The sequence below is a fragment of the Hemitrygon akajei genome, chromosome 6 (genome assembly GCF_048418815.1).
Source record: "Hemitrygon akajei chromosome 6, sHemAka1.3, whole genome shotgun sequence".
NCBI classification, from domain to species: Eukaryota; Metazoa; Chordata; class Chondrichthyes; order Myliobatiformes; family Dasyatidae; genus Hemitrygon; species Hemitrygon akajei.
In genome coordinates this window covers 55,250,737-55,276,052 of record NC_133129.1, presented here as the reverse complement: position 1 = coordinate 55,276,052, position 25,316 = coordinate 55,250,737, and the positions used below count along the sequence as shown (strand labels likewise).

General features: G+C 42.3%; 1 protein-coding gene and 1 long non-coding RNA gene across 7 annotated transcripts in view; one reads left to right on the top strand and one right to left on the bottom strand.

The window, feature by feature from the left end:
- Nucleotides 1-25,316, bottom strand: part of LOC140729074 (lysine-specific demethylase 4C-like) — a 373,937-nt gene that overhangs the window by 2,283 nt on the left and 346,338 nt on the right. For 5 of the 6 annotated variants that reach the window (XM_073048374.1, XM_073048377.1, XM_073048376.1 and 2 more), the window contains 2 exons: nucleotides 8,038-8,130; nucleotides 835-1,911 (listed from right to left, as the gene is read on the bottom strand). In XM_073048374.1, the coding sequence (XP_072904475.1) occupies nucleotides 1,741-1,911; nucleotides 8,038-8,130 (264 nt within the window). In that variant the 3' untranslated portion in view covers nucleotides 835-1,740. Of the gene's footprint in view, nucleotides 1-834; nucleotides 1,912-8,037; nucleotides 8,131-25,316 lie in introns of those variants that run through there. The other variant, XM_073048378.1, reaches the window with a different exon arrangement.
- LOC140729073 (uncharacterized) lies at nucleotides 21,266-23,447 on the top strand. The gene is made up of 2 exons (XR_012099258.1): nucleotides 21,266-21,942; nucleotides 22,338-23,447. It is a non-coding gene; the product is annotated as an uncharacterized lncRNA (long non-coding RNA).

The following is a 25,316-nucleotide window of genomic DNA, read 5'->3' as shown; positions in this document are numbered from 1 at the left end:
CAGCAGAAAACTGGGTGCAAGCAATATGGATTTGTTCTAAGCAATCTAATAATCTTGATTTTATCTAAGATCAGCACAATTTTTAAAGTTGCAAGCCCAAACAGGTTAACTAGATCACAAGTTTCCTGCAGGATGGCAATGTCTCCATACTAATTCCCTATTTAGTTTCCATTTGATTTGAGAAGCTCTAGAGATTTTTGGTGGATTTTTGAGTCCACTAAATGCTTAATATCAGTAACAGGTTTTCTGGTATCATGTACTGTACAGCCCTATTGTAAACATCTTTTGATGGTGTCTCTACAATATGATGTAAATTAAAATGAAAAACATGATGTACATGTTGTACATTCCTTGTGCAATTGAGTTTGTGCAGCAGGTACAGTACTTAGCCTTAAGAGAATTTACAGATCATATAATACATTATTAAAAATTTAATTTTTGGCCACTCTTCCTCCACTTCTGACAAGTTTTTTTTGTAAAAGGTAGGCACATTTCATAATGGTAAGAGGAGAGTTTGTTACGATCTATAAAGAAGCTATTGTTTGCTGTTTTGTAGAACGCTGGGAAAATGGACGTGAATTCAGTTGAAAATAAGATTTACTTTTGGGAGATGTTGTGCAAAATACTATGAAGCAGGCTGGAATCAGTTTGCTTCCCTGAAGGGAACATGTGGGTTATCAGAAGAATTGATGTGACATGCAACAAGGTATGGAAAGCAGCAAAGACTTCCCTGGCAAAAGCTTTAAATATGGTCATGGATGAATGGCTATTTCATGCAATAGTAGCAGAGGATAAGATATGTATCCAACCTAATGAATTCAAAAGACCAGAAGATGATTTGGTACTGATGGTTTTATTCAATGCTGCCCATTCATAAACTTTAGGGTTTTTAAAAAGGGAAGTTACATTAAATAACCATAAAATAACAATAACGCCAAACAGCTATAATACAAGAGCAATGAGTTCCTGTTTTTAAGAGAGCACTTAAAATGATTTAAACCTCATATATTGTTGCTACAATTAAGCCCCTTTAAGTATAAACCTGTTCCCTTAGGAGGGATTACCTTGTATTTTTCCATTAGTTTGCTGACTAAAAAACTAAAGACAAAGGATTAAGTAAGGCAAGGCTTAATGTTATAGGACCCTTATTTTACAGAATAGAAAAGTGTCCTTTACAATTTGGAAATGATTTTATATATAAAACTGATAAGAGTACCAAATACATAACAGGTACTTGCTTGCGAACTATCTGTCACTGATCTAGCTTTTATTAAATATTAAAAAATCCGCTATCAGGTAGCAATAGATCGTTTTTCTCTTTTGCTAAATCTAGTGAATAAAAGTAAAAGAGCCAAATGAGAGCAATTCTGTAGCAGTCTCAAAAATTACAAGGCTAAAATCAAGCAAAATAAGTGCTATCCAAAACTATAGCAGTCATATAAAAATATTTTAAATTTTCTTATGAATGTTTTTATTGTTTTAAAGACTCTGAATTGGAGTTTGTTGCTGAGACACTTGAAAAATTATTCATTCACACCAGAAAAAGTCCTTGTTCCAAGAAGCAATATCCAGATATTTCTTTATCCCTTAATTCTTCAGTGAGGGTGGCAGGGAGAAGTTTATGGATTCCCTTATTCTTTTAAACAAACTGGGTTTACGTGACTGTAACCCAAGCATGTTGGAGATTTATTTTGACTTATTGATCAAAATAGTTTTCTTTTTTTGGTTGTCAGCTGGACTTTATTGTCCTTGGCGGCAATGAGTTTGGAAGAAATTTCCCAAGAACGTGCGGTAACCAGGATCATCCACGTACTCATTCATGAATTTGTAATTCAGGACACGCAGTCGCTTCTTTGCCTGAATGTTCTCAGTGGAAAACGTTGCTTCATAACGCATGTCTGAAGCTGAAGACTGACAAACAAAGGTACATTTTAGGAAATGTTAATATTAGAGCATTGTGTTCCCCAAAGAGGTGTTTTGAGGGAAAGAGAGTATTACTATTTACTTATTTAGCGATACAGCATGGTAACAGGCCCTTCCAGCTCAATGAATCCATGCCACCAAATTAACCTACTAACCCAGATGTCTTTGGAATGTGGAAGAAACTTGAGCACCGGGAGGAAAGTCATGCATTAATGGAGAGAATATATAAACTCCTTACAGACAGCAATGGAATTTGAACCTAATGTTGGTGCTGTAATTGCGTAATACTAACCACTATGCTACTCTGCTGCCCTTAAGAGAGCAAAAGACAGAGTGGTTATTGGTGTTATATGCAGTGGAGTATTGTTTGGGGAGTGAACACTGACCAATAGTTTCCTCAAATCATTCAATTTCTGACTGAGCGTTTATTAAACAAATGCTGGGCACTAAGTAATATTATTAACGATAATGATCACGTGAATGACACAGAGCTAAAGTAAGTGGTTGAATTTCAGTCACAGAATTAAAAGGAACACAATAGTCCTTCTTGTCACCCAAGTAGTGATTATGAATATAGTTGTGCTGAACATTAGAAACCAGATCCTTTTTAATATCTGGATTGAAGAACAATTGAGTGAGATTTACTTTCTGCTCACTTAACCATCACAAGTGCTTCACTCTAGTATTACTTGAAAGCTCAGTCCAGCTATGCCCCTAGAACAGCAACAAATGAAACAGGAATACATTTTACATTATGCAGTCAGCTCTCTTTATCTTAACTGTTCCTCAATTTCATTTGCCAATCAGGTCAGTGACAATTTTGCCTCAAGACAAAACACATTTTCTTACATGTGTAAAGGTTATGTTCAAATATCTTTTTAAGGTGGGCACGTTTATCATTGAAGGTAGGTGCTAAAGGAATTTTCTTTTACTATATGGACTTTTGTTCCCAAAGATCTGTTATTCCTCATTTACATGATACTGCATGGACTTTAAACTTTATATACTGAGGATAGACAACTTGTGAGAGAGGGTTCTTGTAAGGGAAAATTCACAAAGTTAAAATAAAGGACAAGCTGATATCACAATGGTTGTAACAAAAGTAATAACTAGTCAGGAGGGAGTAGTGGTATAATATCATTATACACCGCCAATCAGTCAGGTCAGGATAAAATATTAAAAGGATGAATGATTCATTCTCTAAATGCATGCTCATTCATTGCAATGGAGACGAAGTAATGGCACATTAAATAGAGATCCATGATAAGAGTTCTGCAGGGATCAATGTTGGGCCTCTGTTCTTTGTGATGTACACAAATGAGCAGGATGAAAATATAAACTAGTAGGTCAGTAAGGTTGCAGATAACACAAAAATTGATGGGAGTTTTGGACGGTGTAGAGGGTATGCAATTAAGATGAAAGTGGGAAGGTTTTGAAGGAAACTATGGGGTATAGTTGTACATTTTTTTATAAACAGAGAGTGATAGGTGTTGGAGAGCCTGGTGGAAGTACTTATGAAGATGCTATTTAAGATGCTGTCAGACAGACTCAAAAAATGAAGTGAGTGGAGGGATATAGATCTCCCCCATTCTTCTAAGTTCTAGGGAATAAAGTCCTAACCTATTCAACCTCATGCCACCAGGTTTAGGAACAGTTATTACCCCTCAACCATCAAGCTCCTGGACCATAGGGGGCAACTTCACCCACCCCAGCAATGAACTGTTCTCAAAAAATATTGACTCACTTTTAAGGACTCTTCATCTCATTTCCTTGATATTTATTGCTTATTTATTTATTATTATTATTTTGGTTTTATTTTGTATTTGTACAGTTTGTTGTTTTTTGCATTGTTCTTTTTCCATCTCATTCTGTGCAGTTTTTCATTGATTCTATGGTATTTCTTTGTATTTACTGTGAATGCCTACAAAAAATGAATCTCAGGGTAATATATGGTGAAATATACAACTGTGGTGGGCATCATGGTAGCATAGTGACTAGCATGATGCTTTAAAATACAGCAACCTGGGTTCAAATCCCACTGCTGTCTATAAGGAATTTGTATGTTTTCCCCAATATCCAAAGATGTACTGGTTAGTAGATTTATTGGTCATTGTTAATTGTCCCGTGATTAGGCTAGGGTTAAATCAGGGGTTACCGGGCGTCATGGATTGAAGGGCTACTCCATACAGCATTGCAATAAATAAACAAATGTGCACTTTGATAATCAATATACTTTGAACTTTGAATATAGAAATGTGTACTTATCAAGTGCATATACAGTGCACCGAGAGATATACTAAAAATTAAGACTGTCATCAGAAAGAACATAGTTATAGTGGTGTGTTTTAGAAATGGGAAAAACTTGGCTGATTATAATGTTCAAAGAGGGTGGAAGAGGGAATGGATAAGAAAAGGGAATGTCTATCATAGGGTGAAGTCAGGTCTAATGGGTTAATGGGGAGTGCTGAAGATTGATTAATTTCTTGTCTATAGCGGGGCAGTGAGATGAGTCTAGAAGGTCGGTGATACTATCAGAGAGAAAATCTGAGGGAAAAATTGCAGAGGATGATTTGCAGCAGAAATGACCAATTCTTACACTTGTAAGAGAAAGTAAGTTACTCAATGGTGGATATTGAATCTAGAAGCCTTCAAATTGTCCAGACAGAAAATGAGATGTTTGGTCTCATTGTAATAGTACAGGACGGTTACAGTGAAGTAGGATGGAAAATTCAAAATGCCAGACAGCAAGCAGCTCAGGGTCACTTCTGCAGACTAAACGCAGGTGGCTCCACAAAATGAACACCCAATCTGTATTTAAACCATAAGACAGAGGAGCAGAATTAGGGTATTTGGGCCATCAATTCTGCTCCACCATTCGATCATGGCTGATTTATTATGTCACTCAACCCCATTCTCCAGCCTTCTCCCCATAACCCTTGACACCCTTTCTTTGGACTCCTGAATGTATAGGTGAGCACACTGTGTACACCTAATGTAACACATTATATTACAATAAATTTTTGTGGAACACTTCTCTATATGTAAAGATTGCCCGAATCCCTGACAGATGGAGAAGTGAATGGATAGTTATTGCAAGTGCTAGTAGACAAGCATTGGTTGGTTCAACAGAAAGATAGACCAAGGAGAGGGAGTCACAAAAAGAAAAGTTCCTTTGAAATGCTGAAATGGGAGGGAAAGATCTCTGGTGTTGGAATTTTGTGAAGGATGATCCTTTGAATGCAGAAGCTGGTAGAGAGAAAGTGAGGACAAGGGGAATTCTGTCCAGAAGTGCGGAAAAGGGATAAAGTGGGCCCTGTGACAGGTGGAAGATGTTACAGAGGTACTGATAAGGAAGGTTTCACTGCTGAAGCAAATACTGTGGAGATTGATTAACTGGAAGAATGGAATGGAGTTCTTACTGGAGACAGGTTGGTAAAGAAAACTGTGGAGACCCTGCGCCTCTAATGGATATTTATGGAGGGGTCCAGAGAGGGAAAGAAGAATCAGAGATGGACCACAATAAAGGTGAGAAATTGCTAGAAAATGTAATCAAAATGTTAAGCTCTGTATGAGTGCATGAAGTAGCACGAAATTAGTCACTGATACACTAAAAACAGTGTTTAGGGAATGAGCCCCAGATAGGATTACAACAAAAATAGGCAGGTAGACTACAATAAAAGGCACAAGAGCAAGCAAGAGTAGCCAACATTTAATACAAATCTTACAACTAAAAGAAAGTACGAAAAGTGATCCAGCCATGGTAGAGAAGGGTTGAATGAAAAGTTGTAATGGGGTGCTCAAGAGCCTAGTGATCTTGAGAGTTCAGAACATTTCAAAATTCAGCAATGAAGGATCATAGACAGAAAAAAAATGATAGGCAGGTTCCAAGAGCAATGGATGATTTAAGCTTTCTGCTCTCTCGTTTCCAGACTTGCCAAATGTTGCTTCTAATTTTACATCCTTTTGTATTTGCTCATTCAAAATATTTATCAAAAACTCATGTTTAAGGCACTTATTCACATCTTCTCCCTTACTTCTATTTTCATTACACTGAAACATAGGTGTGGTTTCATTACCACTGTCAATTCCATGATCTCTTCTGCCAACTTCCACCCTGCCCTCAACTTCAGATAGTCACAGAACAGAAACAAACCAGTTTGACAATGCATGACACATTCATGCCATTTTCTTTATACTTCCCATATTCTCACTAACTACCCACAGATTCCACCACTCATCTACACACTAGGTGCAATTTACAGTGACCAATCTTAGAATGTGAGAGGAAACGGGAGCACCCAGAGGAAACCCACAAGGAGAACATTGAAACTCCACCGAGAGAGCACCTGAGGTCAGGATTGAACCTATATCTCTGGTGCTGTGAGGCGGCAGTTCTAGTAGCTGCACCAGTGTGTTTCCTAGTCCACCTCCTGGGACAGGTTAGTGACCAAAGATGGCTTTATTCTCATTGGTGCCACATCTACCACTCTGTTTCCTTGATGGATTGAGTGTCATTCTCTTAATGTCCTTCTATCCATATTATTTTCTCTGATGAAGACACATTTAAAATGTAGCCACACAGCTGTGACTTCTCCAGCAGAGCTGACGGCCCTATCACATCTTCTCTAGTTCCTGTATTTCTGCTCTTAACTCCCATCCTCCCAATCAGATCAGGATTAGGCTTTTCCATGTTCTAACGATCCACCACTAGATAAGTTTACCTTTCCACTTCAGACTCTGAAGCACTATCGCACCATAACTCTGTGTCCATTCTCCCTTCTCTAACAATCACTGCCCTTTCCACACAACCACAACATTTTTGCTTTTATTTCTTCCCTTCTCAGCTCCCAGGAATCTAAACAGCCTTTCCATGTGAAGTTTATTTGAGTTGTTCCCATTTTAGTGTATTTCATTTGATTCTCTCAACATGATCTATTCCGCACTGGAAAAACCAGATGCAGATGCGGTGCTGAACACTTCCATTTTTTCCCTGTAAGTATGTACTCAGCTTCCAGTCATGTTTAATCTCCCTCTTCACTATCGTTCTGACTCTGCAGTTTTCTGCTTGCAAATTGCTCCGATGACACCCAAAAATATTGGAGCAAAGTGGGAAGGGTAAAATGAGGTTACTATAAATGAATCAGTATATGGTCAGATTGGAAGCTGTGGGCCAAAAGACCTACTTCTGTGATGCATGACATCTCACCTTTTGTCTTGGTACTTTGAAGCCCATGGGATTTAATGCTGTACTGAATAATCAAGGGCAACCGTAACTATATATGGTGTTGGGACTGCTTCTTTTTGTGTTAGATGTCATGCTGAGGCTTTATAAAGCATTGGTCAGATTGCACTCGGGGAAATGTGAGCAGTTTTGATCCCCTTATCTAAAAAAAAATGTGTTAGCATTGGAGAAGGTCCAATAGAGGTTCATGAGAATGATTCCAGGAATAAAAGGGCTAATGTATAAGGAGCATTTGATGGTTCTGGATGTTTCCTTTAGTGGACCAAAGTACAAAGCCTCAGAATAGAGGGACATCCCTTTAGAACAGAGATGAGGAGGATGTTCTTTAGCCAGGGAATGTGGTGATTCTGTGGAATTCATTGCCACAGATAGTTGTGGAGACCAAGTCATCGGGCATATTTAAAGTGGAGGTGGATAGGGGGTCTTGATTAGTGGGTCATCTAAAGTTATGGGGAGTAGGCAGGAGAATGGAGTTGAGAAGGATAATAAATCGGCCATAATATAATTAGGCCAAATAGCCTAATTCTGCTCCTATATTTATCGTCTTAAACACAATTTCAGGTCAGTAAATGTTAAGATGAGAACTGATAACAGGAGAATACTGACATTGATAGACTTTATTCAGTAAAGTAAAAAACATATGGAATAATTGGATATAACAGCGGGAGGAAATATCTCAGCCCATATCCAGTCCTGAGCTGCTTGCTGTTTAGTGCATGCTAGTTTGTCAAGTGTCAGTTCACTCAGCTTTCATTGCACTAAATGGTGTTGATCAATATGTTGGGTTAGGACAAATACTTTGCCTCATACACAGTTACCTTGCAAATTATAGTACACAGAATTGTCCGAATATTTCAAGAGAGTTTACTTACCAGTCGTGACTTAACCCGTTTCGGCAGTTCTTCATTTAATGTATACACATCATCGCGTTTCACTACAAGTTGAGAGCCATCTTCAAACTCAACCTATAAACACAATTTTAGAAAACCTATTAAATTGATGATATCAATCTAATAATGTTCCTTGACGTACTACATTCTATTCCTAATCTGTACTCACAATACCGAATTTTCAAAACAGAACTAACTCTTTAAATAGCATTGATAATTAGAACCATAGAACTGTACAGCATAGGAAATGGCTGTTCAGCCAACCAAGTATGCACCAACCTATTGATCTGCCTGATCATGAGCCTGTCCAAATGCTTCTTAAATGTTGCTATTAGATCTGTTTCTACTACATTCCAGGCACCTACCACCCTCTGTGTAAAAAAAAAACCTTAAGTTTAAATTCTCCTTTAAACATCACCACCCATCACCTTAAATCCGTTCATACTGGGAAAAAGACTCCGAACACCCACCCTATCTGTTCTTCTCAGCCTCCTACACTCCAATGAACAGTGAAAACATTTTGAAGTTTGTCCAACCTCTCCTTATCCCTAACAGACTCAAATCAAGGCAACATCCTGGTAAGCCTCTTCTGCACGTTCTTCAAAACCTCCACATCTTTCCTGTAATCAAGTCAAGTCAATTTTGTTGTCATTTCGACCATAACTGCTGGTACAGTACATAGTAAAAATGAGACAACGTTTTTCAGGACCATGGTGTTACATGACACAGTACAAAAACTAGACTGAACTATGCAAAAAAAAACAGAGATAAAGAACCACTACACTAGACTACAGATCTACCCAGGACTGCATAAAGTGCACAAAACAAAGGGCAGACATTACAATAAATAATAAACAGGACAATAGGGTAATAAGGTGTCAGTCTAAGCTCTGGGTATTGAGGAGTCTGATAGCTTGGGGGAAGAAACTGTTACATAGTCTGGTCGTGAGAGCCTGAATGCTTCGGTGCCTTTTCCCAGACGGCAGGAGGGAGAAGAGTTTGTATGAGGGGCGCGTAAACTGCAGAAATTATTTTAAATGTGGCTAACCAAAGTTTTATACAGTTGCAACGCGACTTCCCAACTTTTATACTCAATGCCCTGACCAATAAAGGCTGTACATCTACTTTGCCACGCTATCTCCTTGTGTTGTCAATTTTCAGGGAGCTACAGCCTTGCATCTCAAGACCTCTTTGTACATCAGTGCTCCATCAATTCTGCGTTTTGCTTTCCTCTTATATTTGACCTCTCAAACTGTACCACTCCACGCTTGTCTATTTTAAACTCCAAGTCTCTCTCAAATTTCCAACTGATTTATACCTCGCTGCCTCACAATTTCCACCAACTTTTGCACTACAAACATAATAATCGGCCCATCTACATTTTCATCCATTATTTATATGTACAAACCCCATTTCCAGAAAAGTTGGGATATTTTCCAAAATGCAATAAAAACAAAAATCTGTGATATGTCAATTCACGTGAACCATTATTTAATTGACAAAAGTACAAATAAAAGATTTTCAATAGTTTTACTGACCAACTGAATTGTATTTTGTAAATATACACAAATTTAGAATTTGATGGCTGCAACACACTCAGCAAAAGTTGGGACAGAGGCATGTTTACCATTGTGTTACATCACCTTTCCTTTTAATAACACTTTTTAATCATTTTGGAACTGAGGATACTAATTGTAGTAGATTTAGAATTGGAAATTTTGTCCATTCTTGCTTGATATAAGACTTCAGCTGCTCAACAGTCCATGGTCTCTGTTGTCTGATTCTCCTCTTCATGATGCGCCATACATTTTCAATAGGAGATAGATCTGGACTGGCAGCAGGCCAGTCAAGCACACGCACTCTGTGTCTACAAAGTCACGCTGTTGTAGCCCGTGCAGAATGTGGTCTGGCATTGTCCTGCTGAAGTAAGCATGGACGTCCCAGGAAGAGACGTTGCCGTGATGGCAACATATGTCTTTCTAAAATCCTAATATACGCCTCAGAGTCAATGGTACCTTCACATACATGCAACTCACCCATGCCGTGGGCACTGATGCACCCCCATACCATCACAGATGCTGGCTTTTGCACCTTTCGCTGAAAACAATCAGGATGGTCGTTTCCATCTTTGGCACGGAGAACTCGACGCCCGTTTTTTCCAAAAACTAGCTGAAATGTGGACTCATCTGACCACAGCACACGGTTCCACTGTCTTTCGGTCCATCTGAGATGAGCTCGGGCCCAGAGAACTCGCCGGCGTTTCTGCATAGAGTTGATGTATGGCTTCCTCCTTGCGTAATACAGTTTCAAACTGCATTTCTGGATGCAGCGACAGACTGTGTTAAGTGACAATGGTTTTCCGAAGTACGCCCGAGCCCAGGTGGCTATAATTGTCACAGTAGCATGACGGTTTCTTAGGTAGTGCCGCCTGAGGGCTCGAAGATCACGCACATTCAACAGTGGTTTCCGACCTTACCCTTTACGCACTGAGATGTCGCTGAATTCTCTGAATCTTTTCACAATATTATGTACTGTAGATGTTGAAAGACCTAAATTCTCTGTAATCGCGTTGAGAAATGTTCCTTTTGAACTGACTAACAATTCTCTCATGAATTTTGGCACAAAGGGGTGAGCCACAACCCATCCTTGCTTGCAAAGACTGAGCCTTTAATGGACGCTACTTTTATACCCAGTCATGATACCTCACCTGCTACCAATTAGCCTGCTTAATGTGGAGTCTTCCAAACCGGTGTTACTTGAATATTCTGTGCACTTCTCAATCTTATTTTAACTCTGTCCCAACTTTTGTTGAGTGTGTTACAGCCATCAAATTCTAAATCTGTGTATATTTACAAAATACAATTAAGTTGGTCAGTAAAACTATTGAAAATCTTTTCTTTGTACTTTTGTCAGTTAAATAAAGGTTCACATGAATTAACATATCACAGATTTTTGTTTTTATTGCATTTTGGAAAATATCCCAACTTTTCTGGAAATGGGGTTTGTATATATATGTGGTGACCCACTTTCTGCGCAGGCGAACTGGCTCACAAATAGCCTGCGCGTGGGAAGAGACTTTGGTAATGCACCTCTGATGTCATTTCCGCTCGGAGAGGGTGGAAACTAGGGATTAAAAGCCAGCACCGCGAAGTTTGAATAAACTAGTCTCGAAATGACTTACCGACTGCATGTCGTTGTTTCTAGCTCTGTATGTAGTACATCGCTACACTGGTCACTCCGACGGTCCAAACGGGATTTGGACCAAAGATGACCGACTCTTCATCTGTTCACGCAGTTTCGCTAAAACTGTCGACTTTCTGGACGCTGCGACCACGCATGTGGTTTAGCCAAGCAGAAGCCCAGTTCCAGATTTGGCAGATACCTTCTGATTCCACGTGTTACTATTACGTGGTGAGCGCCCTTGACCAGGAGACGGCCGCCCAGGTTGCGGATTTCATACAGTTGCCCCCGAAGAAGGCAAATATGAAGTATTCAAAGCGCTGCTCATTGGGACCTTTGGCCTCTCACGGCGTGAGCGAGGTGCCCGCCTGTTGCACCTGGACAGTTTGGGAGACAGGCCGCCATCAGTATTGATAAACGAGATGCTGGCCCTGGCTGACGGTCACAAGCCCTGCTTCATGTTTGAGCAAGCGTTCCTAGAGCAACTGCCCGAGGACATACATCTACTGCTGGCCGACGCAGATTTCAGTGACCCCCCCGGAAGGTGGTGGTCCAGGCAGACGTGCTGTGGAAAGCCAAGAGGGAGAGCGTGGCTTCCGTTGGTCAGATTACCAAGCCACATGCCCAAAAGCAGACCAGACCAGGCCCGGCAAGGGGGCGCACACAACACAGAGGCAGGAGTGAGGAGGCCAGTGAACAGTGGTGTTTCTACCACCAGCGGTGGGGCACAGAAGCCCGCCGTTGTCGCCCGCCCTGCAAGGGCCAGGGCCAGCTGCCGCTAATGGCTATGGCCACCAGGACAGCCTCTTGTATGTCTGGGACAAACAGTCGGGATGCCGCTTCTTGGTCAACACCGGAGCGGAAATCAGCGTCTTACCCCCAACGGGGTACGACACCCGCAACAGGAAGCCAGAACCCACCCTGAAGGCCGCAAACGGCAGCATGATATGGACCTACGGCACCCACACAGTGCAGCTGCAGTTCGGCGCCAGCTGGTTCATGTGGGACTTCACACTGGCCGCGGTGGCCCAACCACTCCTGGGGGCAGACTTCTTGCGAGCTCACAGCCTGCTGGTCGACTTGCAAGGGAAAAGACTGGAACATGCCGAGACTTTCCAGACGTTCTCCCTGGGTGAAGCCAAGTTGCCGGCCCCACACCTGGACTCCATCACAATGTCGGACAACGAATTCACCAGAATCCTGGCGGACTTTCCATCGATTCTGGCACCGCAGTTCACGGCAGCCATGCCCAGATACAGAGTACAGCACCACATCCCGACCCAGGGACCACCCCTCTACGCCCGCGCATGAAGGCTCCCCCCGGAAAAGCTGCGCCTGGCGAAGGAGGAGTTCAAGAGGATGGAGGAATTGGGGATCCTATGAAGGTCCGACAGCCCATGGGCCTCCCCCCTGCACATGGTGCCCAAAGCAGCCGGGGGCTGGAGACCATGCGGCGACTACTGCAGACTGAACCAGGCTACAACTCCAGACCGCTACCCCGTGCCGCACATACAGGACTTTACAGCAAACCTGCACGGGGCAAGAATATTTTCCAAAGTAGACCTCGTCCAGGGACACCATCAAATCCCGGTACACCCTGAAGACATCCCCAAAACAGCACTCATCACCCCGTTCAGCCTGTTCGAATTCCTCCGAATGCCGTTCAGCCTGAAGAATGCCGCACAGACGTTCCAGCGGCTAATGGACGCGACCTGGACTTTGCGTTCATCTATTTGGACGACACCCTCATAGCCAGCAGTAGTCCGTCAGGAGCATCTGTCCCACCTCTGCTAGCACTACTCCCGCCTGAGTGATTTCCAGCTCACGATCAACCCGGCAAAATGCCAGTTCAGTCTCGACACCATCAACTTCCTGGGCCACAGGATTACCAAAGACGGGGCAACACCTCTGCCCGCCAAGGTAGACGCGATCCGCCACTTTGCCCGGCCCAACACGGTCAAAGGCCTGCAGGAGTTCATTGGTATGGTGAACTTCTACCACCATTTCCACCCCTCAGCAGCCCATATCATGCACCCTTTGTACATCCTGATGTCCAGTAAAGGCAAGGACATTACTTGGGACGAAGAGGCTGTGGCCGCTTTCGTTAAAGCCAAGGAAGTCTTGGCAGATGCCGCGATGCTGGTGCACCCCAGAATGGACATTCCGACTGCCCTCACAGTGGACGCATCCAACACAGCAGTTGGTGGGGTGCTGGAGCAGCTCATCGAGGGTCCCCCAAGGAGGACCTGGACACCTCTTCAGCAGAATTGGTCACGGCACCCCGACGGTCCCAGGCGAGTTCATTCCAGAGGCCCGAGGTTCGGAAGAAACTCCAGCAGCGGTGCTAATGAGGCTGCGGGACAAGGTAGGGAACCTGGCACCGGTCCTGATCTCCAGGCATGGTCCCACGCCATCCTTCACCCGAAAGACCTCAGAGACTGCATGTTTTTATTCGCAAGGGCATGCACAGGTCACCTCTACAGTGGCCACATGAGGGACCCTTCAAGGTGATCCAGCACAACGGAACCGCGTGTGTCATGGTGGTGGGTGGCCGGGAAGAGACTTTTACAGTGGACGGCCTCAAACCGGCACACTTGGACATTGAGCAACAAATGAGGGTACCCGCACTGCGCCGGTGAGGCCGGCCACCCAAGCAAGCCACACAGACTGGGGGCTCCACTCCCCCAATGGATGTTTCGGGGGGGGGGGGGGGGGGGGGCCAACACATGTGGGACTCAAACCGCCATCGGGAGCCGCAGGCAGACATGCGGTAGCGTGTTTGAAACTACCCGTTTGGGGTGGACCTTCCGGGGACAGTCTGACGTCACGTCCACCCCGTGGGTCGCAGGGGCCCATGGGAGGGAGATTTAAGCGCGAGTTTGAATCAGTAAGGGCATTCTGAGTTCAGCTCTCTCTGCCTCCATATGTTTCTTTAGTAGCACGTTGCTCGTGCCTACAATGGTTCTAGATACTATTGGCTAGATGTTTTTTTTGTGGATATTATCAACCACAGTTCTGGAGTACTGTGTCCTGTCTTTACTTTATTACAGTAATTATTTGACTTTAATAAAGGATGTGCTGGCTTTGGTAAGGGTCCAGAGGAAGATTACAAAAATTATCCTGAGAATGAAACGGTTAACACAGAAGAGATGCTTGATGGCTTTGGGCCTGTACTCATTTGAGGACAAAAGATTAAGGGGGAGCATCTCATTTAAAACCACCAAATATTGAAAGGATTAGATAAAGATCATACTAAACTTTTCAGCACCTCTCCCTGTAACTAGACCTTGGACTTCTTGACAGGAATGCCACAGTCAGTCCGTACTGGCAGAAACATCTCTAGCTCCATCTCACTGAGGACTGGCGACCCCAGGGCTGCGTGCTCAGCTCACTGCTAACGGTTGACTGCAGTTCCAGATCAAATCAAATGATCAAGCTGGTAGAATGGTGCGAACACAACATTGAGTCTTAATGTGAACAAGACCAAAAAAATGATTGTAGACCACTCCTCAGTGCACATATATGGCTCCTCCATGGAGAGTTAGCAGCATCAAGTTTCTGAAAGTGCACGTAACAGATAATCTCATGTGGTCCTTTAACACCAACTCTTCCATCAAGAAAGCACAGCAGCAACTCCACTTCCATAGGAGACTGAAGCTAGTGGGGCTCCCCTTCCCCTATTCTAACAAATTTTAACAAGTGCACCATCAACAGTGTCCTGATCAGATGCATAATCATCTGGTACATGAATTGCAAGGTATCAGACTTCAAGCCCCGAAAAAGGATTGTGAGGATTGCTGGGAAGAACATCAGGGTCTCTCTTCCACCCACCAGAGATATTTATCAGGTCCTGCATATGCAAGGTTCTTAGTATTGTCAATGATCCTTCCCAACCGCCCAACAACCTCTTTAAACAATCCCCTACTATTGGACATAAAATACCATAGCATTAAGAACCATTCGGATGGGAAACAGCTTCTTCCCCCAGACTGTAGGATTACCGAACTCCCTGCCATCAGCCAGGTCTCATCACACTTGAACCACCAGTAGCGTTATACTGGTTACATTATAGCTTGAGTCATAAATGCACCTTATTATTTGTTAATTTATTTGTGGTCATATTACTTAATGTATTGTGTGTGTGAATTATATGCACCATGTTCTGTACCTTAGTGCGGAGGAATGTTGCTTTGTTTGGCGAGGATGTGCTCCTCGGAGGTGGAGCTCTATGTAAATCAGTGCTCTGCGGGGTCATTGTAACATTATGTAAATGGAAGTGTGTGTCCGATAAAAAAAATCAAACCTGAGATAGATGATATTATTTTATGTATACGCTGTAATTTGTAGAATAACAAGCACGCAGATAGGCCTAACCCATACATCAATGGAGCAGCAACACATCACAGTGGCAGCAGAAGGAAAAGGGTGGTGGTTTCATCTCAGAGGAGGGACCAGGCTGTGGGTCCTCCTCTAACTTCAGCTTCTTCTTCAAGTAGGTGTTGAGATTTGACTGCCTTTTCTTAAGTTTCCTCTCATGAAGCAGTTCTCAGTAGCAGGAAATCATGTTGAGAACACCTCTCTCTGCCCTATTGCTTTGCTCTCAGTCAGGGTCATTATCGATGAACTGGTCCACGATTTGTGAGATCGTGGTGATGCTAGTGCTGAGATTTATTGCTGTTGTTTCCTCTTCTCCATCCATGTCCTCAGATTCACCCAGGATGCACTGCCCTGCCAATTCTCCAAGCTCTTTGTTATTAAGGCTCTCACCATGAGAATAGACAATAGACAACAGATGCAGAAGTAGACCATTCGGCCCTTCGAGCCTGCACCGCCATTTTGAGATCATGGCTGATCATCTACTATCAATACCCGGTTCCTGCCTTGTCCCCATATCCCTTGATTCCCCTATCCATAAGATACCTATCTAGCTCCTTCTTGAAAGCATCCAGAGAATTGGCCCCCACTGCCTTCCGAAGCAGTGCATTCCAGTCCCCCACAACTCTCTGGGAGAAGAAGTTAAGCGCAATTCCACATTTATGCTAATGCTTTTCCTAGACATCTTAGATGTATTACCTTCACTGGAAGTTGCAGGCTGTATTCCAGACATTATGGGTGAAAAAAAATGGAATAAATTGGCGAGGGAGTAAAACTGTTCACATGTGCCGGGAAGGCTGAGCATAAACTAATACGTGATTAGCTGTGAATGGCTCAGAGCGTATGTAAAGCACTCTCATTGATGATTGAATATTTACTATAAAGGTGACCACTTGAGAAGTTTTAAGTGTTGTTTAGAATGAATTTTTCATTTAAAAAAAATTTCAATAAAGAATTGAAAAACCACATTGTAACAAATCAGCACTATGCAGGGTAGCATTATGCGGGGCTTGAGTATACATGTGTACAGTTCAATGAAAATAAAAACTGAACTTGAGTGCATGTGGAGAGGATGTTTCCATCAGTGGGAGAATCTGGGACCAGAGGGCACAGTCTCAGAATAGAAGGATGTCTCATTAGAACAGAGGAGGAAGAATACCTTTAGCTAGAAGGTGGTGAATTCATTGTCATAGTGGAGGCCAAGTTGTTGCATATATTTAAAGCGGAGATTGATAGGTTCTTGATTAGCAAGGTCATCAACAGTTATAGGGAAAAGGCAAGGGAAGCGGGTTGAGAGGGAAAATAAGTCACCCATGACCTAATGGCAAAGTATACTTAATGGGCCAAAATGGCCCAATTCTGCTCCATCATATGTCTTAGTGTCTTAGTTTTGCTATTTACTTAGCTAAGAGTTTGGGTCTGATTATGAAGTACAGTTAGTAACAAGGTAGTATAAAATCAGAATCAGGTTTATTATCATCTGCATGTGACGTGAAATTTGTTAACTTAGCAGCAGCAGTTCAATGCAATACATAATCTAGCAGAGGGAGAAAAATAATAATAAATAAAATAAAACATAATAATAAACAAACAAGTAAATCAATTACGTATATTGAATAGATTTTTTAAAATATGCAAAAACAGAAATACTGTATATTAAAGAAAAGTGATGTAGTGTCCAAAGCTTCAATGTCCATTTAGGAAACGGATGGCAGAGCGGAAGAAGCTGTTCCTGAATCACTGAGTGTGTGCCTTCAGGCTTCCGTACCTCCCACCTGATGGTAACACTGAGAAAGGGGCATGCCCTGGGTGCTGGAGGTCCTTAATAATGGACGCTGCCTTTCTGAGACACTGCTCCCTAAAGATGTCCTGGGTACTTTGTAGGCTAGTGCCCAAGATGGAGCTGACTAGACTTACAACCTTCTGCAACTTCCTTCAGTCCTGTACAGTAGCCCTTCAATACCAGACAGTGATACAGCCTGTCAGAATGCTCTCCACAGTACAACTATAGACGTTTTTGACTCAAAATGGATATTTCACTGCGGTATTGGTGTAAGTAATATAATTGTTGTGGGTGGTGTTAAAGAGGAACTTGGAATGTACTGTACCTACATTTTTAGGTGTAACCTTTCAAGGTGGCAGCTGAGGAATCTTTGACTTTGTCAAGTAACGACAAGGTGCAAAGTTATGGTAATAATTTACAATAATTCAGCCTTAGCTAAAGTGTTACATTTACTTTTTGTTACATGTTATCAGCGAGACGGTACAATAGAGAGGATGGGTTTGCAGTCATTAACAGAGAAGGTCTTATAGAATAATTTGAAACTAATTTTCAGTGATAGCAAGATCAATAAAGGGAAGATACAGATTTAAGACAATTAGCAAAAACACAATCAGAAATTGTGGTGCAAAAGTGTTGTGAAAGCAGATTTAATTTTAACTTTCAAAAATCAACTTCATTATCACTTTAAGGAGCTTTGTAAACTCTGGGAAAGGAATGGATCTACTAAATGGATTGATATTGGTACATAATGTCAAATAATCATCTACTAGGCTGCATTATCTTAATTTTCTTTGTGCCTTTAGCCTTCAGAAATGACTATAGCTACTTCATTAGGATGTTGAGCCAAAGTAGGATTAATTAGGTAAACTAAGCTAAATTTGGTCAAAGAGGTGAACAGAATGGAGAGAATGTGGAGAAATTCAAGCAGTGAACAGAATCTGAGGTGTCTATGGTTGATGTAACAGCAGTCAATAGTAAAACAAAGTTGCAGGAGAAGGATTAATGTCCACTGCTACAGAGATGGAAACAGAAGAGTGAAGATTACAAATAAAGTGGAAGGCTAAGACCTCAAAGAATGAGAACTTCAAATAGGAATCACTAGGGGGCCTGTACACATTGTACATTAGTGAGAAGAGGGTGATGAGTGAAAAGTACTTGGCTTTTGACTGTATACAGACCACAACCTGAAAAGTCTTAAAGGATGTTAGATCAAATAACTATATTTGCTAGTCTGTTGGTGACAGAAGCACATATGAGGGAACAGGCTATTAATGAACCTGTTTAATCAAAACGTTTCTGATAGCAGATTAATGTGCTCTCCATTTTGAATGTGCATTAAATCACAATGTACCTAATGCACACACATAATGTGCATTTTTTTTAACCTTTTTGCTGTAGCTAACATTTGGGAATTGCATGAAATTACCAACCAGCAGGCATCAAAAGAGGATATTTTGTGACACTGTTCAGTCGATTAATTATTTACATTTCATACTTTATCTCCATCAGAACAAAAAATGCAGAGTACGACTGGTCATTGAAGCTGAGTAAGAAAAACAGCTGAATAAAATGGAACAAACACGAGGAAATCTGCAGATGTCCTGACGAAGGGTCTCGGCTCGAAACGTCGACAGTGCTTCTTCCTATAGATGCTGCCTGGTCTGCTGTGTTCCACCAGCATTTTGTGTGTGTTGTTTGAATAAAATGGAATAATGTTTTTGGGAAAGGTATACAGCTGAGATTGGATGTTGGGATTAGATACATCTCTACCAAACGAGGTGTAAAGCAATCCTTCTCTCCATTAACCTGCAGGTCACTCTTGGCCAAGGTGTAGCACCTGCTTAGCCTCTGGATCAGGGTCATATGAAGCCAAGAGAGTAGGTGGTGGATGTTCGTGTGAGTAGCTGGTGCATATCACAAGTCCTGGTTATGTAATCACTGACGCCAGGCAGACAATCTCTGAAGAGTATTGATAATGGGTGGCGTCACCCGTCTTATAAAGACACTGCCCAGTAGAAGGCAATGGCAAACATCTTCTACAGAAAAATTTGCCAAGAACTATCATGGTTATGGGAAGACCATGATCACCCACTTCATATGACACAACACATAACAAACGAGCAAATGATACAGATGAGAAGATAAATCTGCATATGCGTATATTTAAGCTATTTATAACCATGGGATACAACTACTATGCTACTTGAAGTCAAAAAAATTAAAATGCCATAACTGGTTATTGTGAACATTCTTCTAGCTTCCTTGCAACCTAACAGAAATTCCAATATTGATGACAACAGGAATTATGCCTAATTTTAAAATGGTGTAAATATTTATATACTGCAGCCATTATTTATTATGTAGACCTTGGTAGTATCTGGCAGAGATATCGTATTTTTATGTAAATTAACACCATTCAAATTAATGCAAAGCGCTTTGGTTATTCAACCAAATTAAAGTTGATAGTTCCTGGAGGAACAAAGGATAAGTTGCCTTTTGTAATTTATATTTCTTCTTTACTCCTCGCAGCCCCCCAGTCATTTGAGCCAAAAAGTAGAATTAAGATATATATACTTCAAGCAAGACTCCGAGTACAATTTTCCATTTCAGTGAAGCTAATTGTTTTCCATTTTGGGAAAGAATATTTATTGTCTTTACAAACTAGAACGATTAACATTTTTTCCTGCAGTTTAAAGTACCATATTCCTTTGTTTAAATAAATTTGATCAGAAGTGAGTCACTGACCTTATATTTTGATATTGGTTTACATGATTTTAGTTGTGTTGCACATGTTTTCACAGGCTTCTTGGCTATCAATTTAAAAATTATTCCTTAAATTTAAATACAGCAATGCTAGAATATGTCATAATAAATGTGACTGAATTATTTTGCTAGGAAACTAGTCAGCAAAGTACAAATTTGTTTGAAATCCAAATGCACTAATGTGTCCATTAGCAAATATCACAGAACAAACTATAGGGCATACCTCTGAAAACCAATTTTTTAAAACAACTAAAATATAAATTCAACATAACCATTGCTCGGGTACTCTTCAAGGTTTTAGTTCTTTGGTAATGTAATTTAACGAACAAATTGTTTGAAGAATAATTTGAGATTGCTCAATAGTAACCTCCAACCTGGCTTCTACATGTTTTCTGATCAGTAAAATACAATTAACTCTACTAAATTCAATATAACAAAAATATAAACTATTCTTTAAAACATAAACCTCTGATAGACTCCATTTCCACCATTTGCAAATATTTTCCTTCCGTTGCCTGATTTCTCATGGCAGGCTTAGAATATTTCTAATATTCTAAGACTATTATTACAAGTGTGTAAATGCAAATCTAATAAAGGTCAAATTGGTGAGATAATATGTTCAACTGATGCTTTTGAACAAGTTCTGTCTATTACATTGGTATAAGAACTACCTCATTCATTGTCTGTATGTAAAAATGTACAAGAAGCAGAAAGAAATGCAAGACAACACTTTTGGAGTAACATAGGTTTCTTTTGTGCTAGTTTTTGATCTAGCAAGGACAATAGACAGTAGGTGCAGGAGTAGGCCATTCGGCCCTTCTAGCCAGCACCGCCATTCACTGTGATCATGGCTGATCAGACACAATCAGTACCCCGTTCCTGCCCTCTCCCCATATCCCTTGACCCCGCTATCTATAAGAGCTCTATCTAACTCTCTCTTGAATGCATCCAGAGACTTGGCCTCCACTGCCTTCTGGGGCAGAGCATTCCACATATCCACCACTCTCTGGGTGAAAAAGTTTTTCCACATCTCTGTTCTAAATGGCCTACCCCTTATTCTTAAACTGTGGCCTCTAGTTCTGGACTCACCCATCAGCGGTGTTGGGGTTAATTAGTATTGGGGTTAATTCGTGTCAGGGTTATTTAGTGTTGGGGTTAATTCGAGACTGCCATTACAGGTCAGGAGTGGCTCACGTAACACACATAATGTTAGGAGGCCGGAATGCGAGGGAGGGGGGAGCGAAACTGGGGACCCCGCTACACCGATACTATTAGTGTCACGCGATTCAGTAAACAAAAGAAACAGGTAACTCGTGAGCATATGGCTGCGGGCCAATAAGATGGACACAAGTGCCCGATATTACCTAATATGTAGCGGGGTTGTGCTGGGGGGAAAAGGGGTATAAATAAGAGCAGATTGTAAGGGGAAAACAGAACGCCTTCTCCAGCGACTCCGTGGATTCGCTGTGCCAGTTACGAATTCTGCAATAAAGCCACGTTTTGTAATATTCCGGTGTAAGTTGTCTCTCTTCCTAAATGAACACAGGGCAGAATTTCAAGCCCAACATTTGGTGACCCCGACGTGGGGAGGGAGAGACAACACAGGCTGGCGGGTCCGACGGCAGACAACTTGCGGCCGCAAGCTCGACTAAGGTCAGGAAGTGCCTGTTATATCGAAGACTTCCACTAGATAGTTAAATCACTGAGTTAGATCTTGTCTGCTGACGGATCCTCACCAACCCCAAATTACCCTGGGAGAGATCATTCCCGGTGCAGAATCGTGACTGGTAAGTACTAACTCTTTATCTGTTTATAGGAAGATTCTCCGCCCGTGGAAAAGTCTTCTGAGTGAGGGTACCCGCCGCCCACGATGGGCATAAAAGTCTCAGGAGTGAGGAGAATTAAGTCGCGGACACCGTAGTACACAGGGATAATGACGGCGCCTACCTTAGACTGGTTGTTAAGAGGAGAAATCTCCCACGCGAAGGTCAGGTTTTGAAAGGCGACCGTCCCACATTTGATCCTCTCTGTGTACTAGGGAGCCATGGAGCACTTCCAATTTCGAGTTACCAAAACTCAGACATTTGTGTGTTGAGTAACAGAGTATATGAGAGTTTTTAGAAATATGGTAAAATTGATAACTGTGCGAGTTCAATAATGTGCGAGTTCAATAATCTAACAGTGAGCAGCCGCAGGGGTCGGACACCATCAAGGTAGGAGTGGAAGTGTTCCTCCGAGGCCCAGGGAAGCTCACCTGGAACGGAAAACGGTGGCATGGTCCATACCCTGTCGCCGAGGTCTCCAACAGGGCATTAAAAGGTAAGAAGGGAGGGGGACAATAACTGGCATCATTTTCTACTGGCTAAATAAGACCTCTGGCAAGTGGGGAGCGTTTCTGGGACAGTCGGCTCTAGGACTGTCTATTTAAATTGCTATCTTTATCACGTGTGGTTGTTGTTGCATACCCTGTATTAGGACCCTAGTCATCCGGACTATAGATCGAGCCTTGACTGGAAAGAATGGACCTCCACCGGCGTACCAGGCACCCTTATTCCCGGTGGAAGGGGAGGACACGGCCCTCCCGGAAAGCGGACGCGCTATGGGAGGACACGGACTGAAATGGACCATGGCAAGGGGGGGGATTGTGAATTTGTTCTTGAATAAGCTTTCTGAAATGTTGCATGCTACTTGTAAAAATTGCGGATGTTTAGGGAACCCCTACCCATATTTTGTGACCCTAGGTCGGACAAATCAGGATAAGCAAATAGGGAGGACACGCCAAAGAGTGCCGGGGGACGCTCACCTCTCTGCCTGATCCCGGCAGCCGCGGAAAAGATTGTAAGGGATGTGGGGATGTGGCCTCTGGGAGGCCAAGGGAGGGAGTGTTGGGGTTAATTAGTATTGGGGTTAATTCGTGTCAGGGTTATTTAGTGTTGGGGTTAATTCGAGACTGCCATTACAGGTCAGGAGTGGCTCACGTAACACACATAATGTTAGGAGGCCGGAATGCGAGGGAGGGGGGAGCGAAACTGGGGACCCCGCTACACCGATACTATTAGTGTCACGCGATTCAGTAAACAAAAGAAACAGGTAACTCGTGAGCATATGGCTGCGGGCCAATAAGATGGACACAAGTGCCCGATATTACCTAATATGTAGCGGGGTTGTGCTGGGGGGAAAAGGGGTATAAATAAGAGCAGATTGTAAGGGGAAAACAGAACGCCTTCTCCAGCGACTCCGTGGATTCGCTGTGCCAGTTACGAATTCTGCAATAAAGCCACGTTTTGTAATATTCCGGTGTAAGTTGTCTCTCTTCCTAAACGAACACAGGGCAGAATTTCAAGCCCAACAGCAGGAACATGCTTCCTGCCTCCAGTATGTCCAATCCCTCAATAATCTTATATGTTTCAATCAGATCCCCTCTCATCCTTCAAAATTCCAGTGTATACAAGCCCAGTCGCTCCAATCTTTCAACATATGACAGTCCCGCCATTCCGGGAATTAACCTTGTGAACCTACGCTGCACTCCCTCAATAGCAAGAATGTCCTTCCTCAAATTTGGAGACCAAAACTGCACACAATACTCCAGGTGGGGTCTCACCAGGGCCCTGTACAGCTGCAGAAGGATCCCTTTACTCCTATACTCAATTCCTCTTGTTATAAAGGCCAGCATGCCATTAGCTTTCTTCACTGCCTGCTGTACCTGCATGCTTGCTTTCATTGAATGATGTACAAGAACACCTAGATCTCGTTGTACTTCCCCTTTTCCTAACTTGACTCCATTTAGATAATAATCTGCCTTCCTGTTCTTGCCACTTAAGTGGATAACCTCACATTTATCCACATTAAACTGCATCTGCCATACATTTGCCCACTCACCCAACCTGTCCAAATCACCCTGCATTCTCATAACATCCTCCTGACATTTCACACTGCCACCCAGCTTTGTGTCATCAGCAAATTTGCTAATGTTACTTTTAATCCCTTCATCTAAATCATTAATGTATATTGTAAGCAGCTGCAGTCCCAGCACCGAACCTTGTGGTACCCCACTGGTCACAGCCTGCCATTCTGAAAGGGACCCATTAATCGCTACTCTTTGTTTCCTGTCAGCCAGTCAATTTTCAATCCATGTCAGTACTCTGCCCCCAATACCATGTGCCCTAATTTTGCCCACTAATCTCCTATGTGGGACTTTATCAAAAGCTTTCTGGAAGTCCAGGTACACTACATCCACTGGCTCTCCCTTGTCCATTTTCATAGTTACATCCTCAAAAAACTCCAGAAGATTAGTCAAGCATGATTTTCCCTTCATAAATCCACGCTGACTCAGACTGATCCTTCTACTGCTATCCAAATGTGTCGTAATTTCCTCTTTTATAATTGACTCCAGCATCTTTCCCACCACTGACGTCAGGCTAACCGGTCTTTAATTCCCTGTTTTCTCTCTCCCTCCTTTCTTGAAAAGTGGGACAACATTAGCCACCCTCCAATCAGCAGGAACTGTTCCTGAATCTATAGAACATTAGAAAATGATTACCAATGCGTCCACTATTTCTAGAGCCACCTCTTTAAGTACCCTGGGATGCAGACCATCAGGTCCCGGGGACTTATCAGCCTTCAGACTCAACAGTCTATCCAACACCGTTTCTTACCTAATATAAATTTCCTTCAGTTCATCCTTTACCCTAGTTCCTTTGGCCACTGTTACATCTGGGAGATTGTCTGTGTCTTCCCTAGTGAAGACAGATCCAAAGTACCTGTTCAACTCGTCTGCCATTTCCTTGTTCCCCATAATAAATTCACCCATTTCTGTCTTCAATGGCCCAATTTTGGTCTTTTTTTTTTGCTATTCACATACCTAAAGAAGTTTTTACTATCCTCCTTTATATTCTTGGCTAGTTTACCTTCGTACCTCATTTTTTCTTGGTGTATTGCCTTTTTTGTTATCTTCTGTTGCTCTTTAAAAGCTTCCCAGTCCTCCGGTTTCCTGCTCATCTTTGCTATGTTATACTTCTTCTCTTTTATTTTTATACTGCCCTTTACTTCCCTCGTCAGCCACGGCCGCCCCTTACTCCCCTTAGGATCTTTCTTCCTCTTTGGAATGAACCGATCCTGCACCTTCTGCATTATTCCCAGAAATACCTGCCATTGTTGTTCC